The 9,419-nt window shown below is 39.5% G+C and overlaps 1 protein-coding gene across 1 annotated transcript; it reads right to left on the reverse strand.

The window, feature by feature from the left end:
- Nucleotides 1-39: 39 nt before the first annotated feature.
- grsf1 (G-rich RNA sequence binding factor 1) lies at nt 40-9,399 on the reverse strand. The gene is made up of 10 exons (XM_077600135.1): nt 8,989-9,399; nt 6,059-6,197; nt 5,699-5,854; nt 5,478-5,612; nt 2,826-2,964; nt 2,652-2,755; nt 544-629; nt 342-477; nt 184-253; nt 40-97 (listed from the first exon to the last, which is right to left on the reverse strand). The coding sequence occupies exons 1-9, from the start codon at nt 9,199-9,201 to the stop codon at nt 201-203; spliced, it is 1,161 nt and encodes a 386-aa protein (XP_077456261.1). The 5' UTR covers nt 9,202-9,399; the 3' UTR covers nt 40-97; nt 184-200.
- Nucleotides 9,400-9,419: the final 20 nt, after the last annotated feature.

Consider the following 9,419-nt stretch of genomic DNA (forward strand, 5'->3'; position numbering starts at 1 on the left):
AACCTTGATTAGTTGTTAAGAATTCACTCCTTGGGCAGATTCAAACCAGGATTGCTTTATTTTGGGATGCAGTACTTGGGGTAGACAAAACTGCATTCTGTGTCAGCCAACATGTAGAAAAAAATATTTTGGTATTAGGACGGAAGTGCAACATTGGGGTGTGAGGGGCCGGGGCAGTCTTACCGCGTTTGGAATCTCTTTCACCTTTGGTTTTCAGGCACTGAATTCAGGAAGAGCTCAAGATATCTTTCACCTAAAATGGGAACATCCATGCATTAAGTTGCTTTCAATATACCAGGTAGAAATCCAAAAAGCGCTTGATTGACTGTACAAAGACTCACCTATGAACATTCGGTCTTTGGACATGGCTGCTACGGCATCCTGATGGTTGGCAAAGTAGATGTCAGCCTCGCCGCTAGGCCGGCCGTCAGGTCCCAGCTCCAGGTGGATCTTGGACACTGCCAGCGGGTTGAAAAACTGCCACCCCAATGAAACTGTTTTCCACAAAACGGGAGAAAGCAATAGGCTGCATAAATCGATTACCTTGATGATGTCCTCTCCAGAGACGTGGAAAGGAAGTCCTCTCACATGGACGTGGTGGGAAACGTCGCAGAGTTTGGGGTTTGAAACTGAACCACCAGCAAAAATACATGGAGCACAACATTCTTATGTCAATGGGAGTTTGTTGAACCTTTCATTAAGCATTTCAAACCTTTCAATTGGTGCCACCCTCCCATGTCATTGGGCTGGCAATTAACTCATTTAAATTCACATTAGAATCCAAAATAAGATCCTATTAACCATTTGAGTACTGAAGTGGCAAAAAAGCAAGTCAGAATTTACAACATGGTGCATTATGTACAGTAATCCCTCCCTTATCGCGACTTTACTTATCGTGAATTCACCATTTCGCGATTTTTTTCTGCTAGGATTAAAAATATATATATTATTTTACTGCAGTGCTGAGTCTTAGTAGCAAGGGTGACTTCCGCTTACGAGTTTCAGCGTAGATTCTCACATTTCTATGAACTTAAAAAAAAATCCCTTAGAGGCATTTTGTAACCTGAATATAGTATAGTAGTCTTCCCTCGATTATCGCAACTTCACTTTACTTATTTACAAAATTTGCAGATTTTGTTCTGCTAATAATTGTTAAAAAAATGTATATTTATTTATTTTATGTTCATAAAAATAAATCCACGCTGAAACTTGTAAGCGGAAGCTACTCTTGCTACTAGGACTCCGTACTGAATATTTTTATATATATATATATATTTTTTTAGGTTCATAAAAATGTGAAAATCCACATTGAAACTCATAAGCGGAAGCCACTCTTGCTACTAGGACTCAGGACTAAAGTAAAAAAATATATATACATATATTTTTTAATAGGGGTGACCCTACTTTGCGATTATCGTGGCCATATCGTCTTCATTAACTGCGATATTCGAGTGATTACTGTAGTTGCTACTTATAAGTGAAAGCCATCTGTCCGCATTGTTGCTTTCTTGCTTTTGGTATTTTGGTGCTTAATGGGTTAACTCATTTGCTCATGGCGCTAGATGTCCAATCCATTTGAAAATTGAATTTTTTTTTAATGAACACTTTCAGCGTCATTGATGATGGACATCCCGTGTCCTTAAAAGCTACTAAATCTAAGTGAATTCATTACTATAGAAGACATCTCATGCATGCCAACCCTCCCGCTTCAAATGAATGGATTGAATTGAACGCCAACTCGTGATAAACCAATTTAAAGAATTTATTTTTCCAATGCCACGTGATTAACATCAACATCCTAATTGACTTTTTGTTATGACCTGTTATGAACAGTCATTCGCTGCCACCATCCCACAGTTCAAATGAATTGGACGTCCACTACTACTAATAATAAACTAATTTAAGTTCACACCAGAAAGAAGAAATAGCTGATAATAACCCATTGATGGTGCTAGAAATCCAATTCATTTTAACTGTGGTTGGCCTCTATCAGCATGCAAATTTTTGGTTAAAACCTGTAAATACAATACACAAACGTCTAAAATGTAGTACAAAGTCGACGGCTTTCGGCTCTGGTAGAACGGACTCTTGCCGCCATCCGGCGGACAAACACGGGCATTACGTCGTTCATAATGACGGCCCTGGAGGGAACTATTTCAGCGGTGCAGGGCACATTTTCGTATGCTTTATTTATTTAAAGACATTAATAAATCATTTCCTTATACGTTTCTCTCATTTTTGTGTGTTTCCTCACATCTTTCATACAAAATTGGGACACTGACCACCTTTAAAGGGTTTAGTTGGTAGTTGTGTGAGGACCGTGGAACGAATTAGAGAATTTACCTATAGAGTACACCCCTACTTACAAAATTTTCAAGTTACAAAAAAATTTCTGGAACCAATTAATTTTGTAAGTAGAGGTACAACTGTACATAACTGCTGAGCTTTGTCAGGGGCCCGGAAAAAATGGTAGATCGCGCGCGCAAAGTTGGTACCTTGAAAAGTACATCCTTGAGCAAAAAAGTTTGAGCACCCCAAGATCTAGTGCTTTCAATGGCAGGTTTGTCATCGTGGAAATCTCATTCACTTGAAGCCAGTACAATGACCATGAAAAAAAGAAAAAGTTCCCCCTCAAAGAATTAAAGTCTCACCAGGGCTGCTTCTCTTCACGCTTGTTGAGTCGTTTTCGCGTTGGGAAGAATTCCTCCAGTTGGAATCAATCTCTCGACTGCTGCTGGGAAATACTTCAATGTATCTGGCACGGTAGAAAAAAATTGACGTTAAATCAATGTTTATGTTGCAGGTGTATAAAAATGATGTCTGACCTGTTTCCTATGAGATCTCTGTCTCGGCGCAAAGCTTCATCAGCTGCTTCCTGTGAGGAAAACCACACAAAACCCTCCCCGGTTCTTCTCCCTCTGTTATTGAGCACGATGGTGATGCCTTTCTCCACAATCTCCAGACCTGATAAACATACACAAATAGTTACTGGCAATGTTCACTCTAAGACGCACGCGTGTGCGATTGCGCACTACTCCCGTGTTCTCCGCGCACAAAATAAAATCCAACCTGAATTGTAAAAAAAGAAATAAACATTACAATTTTCTTCCGTGCCATTTTGCAACGCAACTCAGAGTGGCAGCCTGTCACTGATAAACGACAAGAAACGGTAATTACAGTGTGACAAACACTATGTCCAGCCAATGATATGATGCGGTTCACGTCACAAGTGCAAAATATCGATGTAGAATACATTTTTTAAATATTTTTCTTGCGTCTATCACGCCGTTCCGTTTTTTGGGTGGCTTATTGTCCTTGTAGTTCGGTTAGCGGAAATCACTGTTAGCGGAAAGCACAATAAAACTACAGACGTGAAGCGGAAGTGTGTAGCACGTCACGGGATAATGGCGCGAGGCGCAAATGGTCGTCGAGTAATGCAAGACGAATGGCAGTTGGACAAAATATAAGCAATGGGTAAATGCAGATTTAATGATTGCTGGTTCAAACGACAGGATTTTGCGAGCAAGTGGTTAGTGCGTCGGCCTCACAGCTCTGGGGTCCTGGGTTCAAATCCAGGTTACGTGGAGTTTGCATGTTCTCCCTGGGCCTACGTGGGTTTCCTCCGGGTACTCCAGTTTCCTCCCACATTCCAAAAACATGCATGGTAGGCTGATTGGACACTCTTAATTACCCCTAGGTTTGTCTGTCTCCTTGTGCCCTGCGATTGGCTGGCCACCGATTCAGGGTGTCGCCTGCCTCTGGCCCGGATTCAGCTGGGATAGGCTCCAGCACCCCCCACGACCCTAATGAGGATAAAGCGGTTCAGAAAATGAGATGAGATATTTTCTTCTTTCTTTTTAGTTATCTTATTTGATTTTTGTCACTCTCATTTATGTTTTATATATTTCTCCCAAATATTTTCTACCCTAATAAATGACTTTAATTTTAAATATTTTCTATAGGTATAGTCGTACCTCTACTAAGAATGCCTCTCGGTACGGAATGTTCAGGTTACAACGCCCTTTGATATCCACCTGAACATAAATGCATTTCCTGTATCGTTTATTTTATTTCAAAATTGTTCTGGTAACATTGTTGCGGCTAGGTTCACTTCCGGTTTGAGCGTCTCAGAACAACAACTCTCTTTTGACTGCCGTTTGTCGTCACGGAGTTCTTTATTTAAAATTATTGGTGCGAATGAAATGAATAAGCGGGCCCCATTATTCATCAAGAAAACGGAAGAGAAGAAAGTGGCATGTGGTTGACGGATATTGAAAGGCAATATGACTGGCCGTAACCTACCAAGCATCAATCGTTACGTTATTGAAGCAGAAGGTCGCATTAAAAGCGACGAATCCTTGGCATGGTCTTTCTGTATTGAACGGCGAGATGGAGACTTTTATGCCTTTGGAGTTGTATTTAATGCTAAGTTGTTTTGAATTCATAATTTTTTTAGGTGTGTTTATGTGCATGTGTTGGTGTGCTAACGTTAGCTTCTTCCTTACTGTGCTGTACTACTGCACGAAGATAATAGTTTTTTGGATGCTTGTTATTCATTTAATTACTTTAATAAATCATATTCTTTCATTTCTGTCTGTTTCTCACATATTTCATACAAAAGTGGAACATTGATCATTTAGTTGGTATTTTTTGAGGACTGTGAAACGAATTAAATAATTTACATTTAAAGTACTGCTCTACTTACGAAATATTCAAGTTACAAAAAAGTTATGGAACCAATTCCTTTTGTAAGAAGAGGTACGACTGTATTTATTTTTTTAAAATGTTTTTTCCTATGAACTCACGGTGGACGAGTAGGTAGTACGCACACCTCACAGTTCAGAGTTCGAGGGCACCTGGTGGGTTAGGACTTTACTGTGTGGAGTTTGCATGTTCTACCCAGGCCTGCGTGGGTTTTCTCTGTGAACTCTGGTTTCCTCCCACATCCCAAAACCACGCAGGGTAGGGTGGTTGAACTCGCTACATTGTCCCTAGTTATTTGTATGAGCATGACTGGTTGTCCGTCTCCTTGTGCCCTGCGATTGGCTGGCCACCAAGTCAGGTTGTACCCTGCCTGCTGCCCATAGTTGGCTGGGATAGTGTCCAGCACCCCTGCAACCCTTGTGAGGATAAGCGGAATAGAAAATGAGTGAATAGTTTGGTAGAATGTTTTTTGGGGGGGGTTTAGGACTTTTCAGTTTTTAATTGCATTTTTTCAATTTAATTCCTATGTCTCTTAATTAAAATTGTTTTCATATACTTATATGGTCCTTCAATGGTTCTTTATGTATATATTTTTTAAAAGTAAATTCATGTTATGTTTTTGTAGGACAGGTCTCTATCTTTGATCATTGGAAAAAAAAAACACCCTTTCATAAACCTGGCATCTGAATTGACCACAATAAAATAAAATGCAAAATTACAAAACTTGTTACCATTTCTTGCATTGGCCTTCAATTGGACAACAATATCATTACCAGAAAAGAAGCGCACAATGTCGTCCTCGGTGCATGTGAAGGGGAGACCGCGGATTCGGACCACCCTGGTGTCGGCGGGGTACAATGCCGCTTTCTTCAGGATGCCCTCAGCGTCGCTGTTTGTCACCTCATACACTGAAATGGAAGAAGAGAAGAAGCGTGAGGCAAAAAGCCTTTAAAAAAAATTAAAATTATTTTTAAAAAAACCACTTTCTCCAAACCTTCCACGTAGCGAGGTCCGAGGTACTGCCGATGCTTCTCCAGCGCTTTGCCGACATCCTCCTCGTGCTCCATTTCCATAAAAGCGCGTCCGGACGGCCTTCCCTGGTGGTCGGTCGTCAGATGCACGCCTGACACGCCGTCGCGGATGCGACAATCTAGAGACACGGGGGTTAAGCGGCTGAACGAATGTATGCTCCGCTAGGTGTTAATAAAGCTGTTTTTAAAAATGTATTTAGCGATATATTGCGATATTACATTGCACGTTGCTCACACTGGTCCTCTGTGTGTATCGAATCATGACCTGTTAATCTTGATACGAATTGTATCGCCAGATATGAAGCAATGCATGTTACTCTCACCTGAGAAGAAGTGCAGCAGGTCCTGAGCCGTGCACGACCACGGGAGGCCTTTCACCTGTACAATGTACACCTCCTTCTTTTGGGCAGTCGGTGTCTCAGGTTGGTAGGCTGGGAGAGGAGGATATTCCTCACATGACGCCTTCAAGACAATGAGTAACAGAATGAAAAATAAATCCAGCAACACATTTCAAACTAAAATTTGATTTGGAATAATAAAACAAAAACAGAGCTTTCATGTTCGTGAGCAAAATGACATGAACTAAGCAAAAACCTTAAAATAGAGCTTAGAGACCTTAAAAAGTAATTAAAGTTCCTTTGATTTTCCCATTGTAGTGTTTGCATCCAATGAGCCCTATATAAGTGGTGTTATCCTATTGTGAGGACATTTGTGTGCATCATTTTCGGAATATTTTGAAGGGAATACAACAGCAAACAGCCCATCGATAGCGACCGTGAGGGTGGAGGCGTGGCAAACAGCTAACCCGGCCAGAACGAAGGTAAAAAAATAAATAAATTCAGTTTTGTGTAAATTTACATTAATCATATGTTTGAGTGTGTCTGTATATATTAATCTAAGTTAATTTAAATGTGTTTGTTCGGTTACAAGTGCGTTGCCGTGGATAAAGTACCCCCGAACCGCCCCTCCTCCCACACCCCCCGCCTGCTTCTATGTCCCCCTGTGTATCCTCCGCGAAATGCGTCTAATTTTAGTTATATTAAAAACATTTTATCATTATTAAACCACTAGTTATTTGTTACTTTGTTGATAGATGGCGAATTAGAAGAAATTAACAAAAATTCCAATCCAATATCCGGTTTTTGGTGTTTTTTCAGAGGGTTGGAACGAATTAATTAGTTTTTAGTTCATTTCAATGGGAAACGTTCGCTCGAGTTACGAGAAGATCGACATAAGAGCTCAGTCTCGGAACGAATTAAGATCGTATGTAGAGGTACCACTGTATATACATACATAAATATACATATATACAGAAATACATACACATACATATATATATACATATACACATAAATATATATATATATATATATATATATATACATACATATATATATATATATATATATATATATACACACATACATATATATACATACATACATACATACATACATACATACATACATACATACATACATACATACATACATACATACATACATACATACATACATACATACATACATACATACATACATACATACATACATACATACATACATACATACATACATACATACATACATACATACATACATACATACATACATACATACATACATACATACATACATACATACATACATACATACATACATACATACATACATACATACATACATACATACATACATACATACATACATACATACATACATACATACATACATACATACATACATATATACAAATATATATTTAAATTGCCCATAGGAATATACATTCCACACCATTATACTTTGATGTTAAAAAGGTCCCACAAAATATTTTTTTGATTGATTGAAGACCCACAAATACATGTACACCACACTTTTTTTTTAAATTATACAAAGATATTTATCAGGGGAGGCCCAGCTGGCTGAGTGCTCGGCGCGTCGGCCTCTGTGGAGTTTGCATCTTCTCTCCGGGGCTGCGTGGGTTTTCTCCCACATTCCAAAGACATACATGGTAGGCTGATTGGACACTAATTTGCCCCGAGGTATGAGTGTGAGCATGAATGGTTGTTTCTTTCCTTGTGCCCTGTGATTGGCTGGCCACCAATTCAGGGTGTCCCCCACTGTTAGGTTTATCATTATTATAGATGTGTATCAATATTATTATATTATATGTGCTTGCAACGAAGAGTTATTGACATTAATACAAAGGGCATTTTAATACATCTCTTGCAAAAGTAATAACTGTGGTTCGCATCAAGAGGACTGTGAATTGCTTTGGACATCAAGATGGTTCACATCGAAATGTGGATTATTTTGGAAAACATGAAGATGGTACACAACAAGCGCTCTTGGGAACGGTGGATTGCTTTGGGAAGCATCATCTTCTCAGGATGGTTCACATCAAAACTCTCTTGGGAAGATTCGACAGACCTACAATTGTTTTGAGAACTGAGATAAATTGTTATGAGACTCTAAAAATGTTTAGACTTCTGTGGGGCATGGTGTGAAAATCTTATGAATAAGTTAGCGAGAGAGACATTGAGTTATTAGAATGATCTTGACCGGAGACGCAGGTGGATGTATTCTCTTCTTGCAAGAATTAAAAGATATGACTTCAGATGCCTCTTTTATCGAAAGGTGAATTTGGAAATACCTAAGGATAAACCTATCACCCACCACTGGCCCAAAGTCAGCTGGGATGAGCTCCAGCACCCCCCACAACCCTGGTGAGGATAAAGTGGTTCAGAAAATGAGATGAGATATTTATTAGATACTTTTTGGAAGACACTAGTTAAAAATAATAAAAAATGACCGATTTAAATATTAAAAACGACTTACTCTGAAATGAACTTAAGCAAGAATGCAGTGGCGGTCCGTGAATTTCCTAGCGGCGCCTTCAGCTGATGGAATCAATCCAACCCTCAAAAACTATTTTATGGCTATAAAACCTCTACTGCAGCTACAGCTGCGACACATAAAAAATCATCAATAATAAACTCATACAATTGAAATATTATTTAAGAATATAGCCATATTTTACTCACCAAAAATCCCTTTTAGCTTAGGTGGTCCAAAAAAATTATAATGCCGTTAAGCAGCCCCTCAGTCTAAATGGATTTTATGTCTATCACCATCAATGGCACTAAGACAAGATGTTCTAAAAATCGATCCATCTAACGTCTACAGTTGTCTATTTCAGTAAATAAATTAACTACTGACTGAAAACAGGTGATGCTTACGCTGTAGTAACTCACCTTACTGCACAGGCTACGCTCGCTAGTTGTAGAAAGGGCAGAGTACCGTAGACGACAGAATGCCTGAGGAACTTGACCGACAGTTGTCCCGGTCGCAGTGAAGATCCACGAGGGTCGTGATAAGAGAACACACTTGGTGCTCATGCGGGTTTGGTGACTAAGCGCCAGGCATCGTTGGAAGAACGCCATCACTGACCTACTGCTAGCACACATTCTAGCTATGCTCGACTCAACAAAGCTCGTTTCGGGATTTGAAATCGACTCGGGTGTCAAAATTAAACCCGAGTTTTTGACGTCCTACGCAACAAGGACTCAAAAAATAGGAAACCGAAACTCTTCGTGTGGGTCAAACAATCAAGGACGATATGCGCACGCGACGATTCTCGGGTGGGTAGTTGATAAATACTTTGATTTCCGGTTTAGGATTCAAA

This window comes from Stigmatopora argus, chromosome 5 (assembly GCF_051989625.1).
Source record: "Stigmatopora argus isolate UIUO_Sarg chromosome 5, RoL_Sarg_1.0, whole genome shotgun sequence".
Lineage (NCBI taxonomy): Eukaryota > Metazoa > Chordata > Actinopteri > Syngnathiformes > Syngnathidae > Stigmatopora > Stigmatopora argus.

Coding starts and splice junctions, on each gene's coding strand:
- grsf1 (XM_077600135.1), bottom strand. CDS start 9,201: ATGTGTGCTAGCAGTAGGTCAGTGATGGCGTTCTTCCAACGATGCCTG. Junction 6,198..8,988: donor AGCGTAGCCTGTGCAGTAAG/GTGAGTTACTAC, acceptor ATTGTCTTGAAG/GCGTCATGTGAGGAATATCC. Junction 2,756..2,825: donor AGAGATCTCATAGGAAACAG/GTCAGACATCAT, acceptor CTACCGTGCCAG/ATACATTGAAGTATTTCCCA.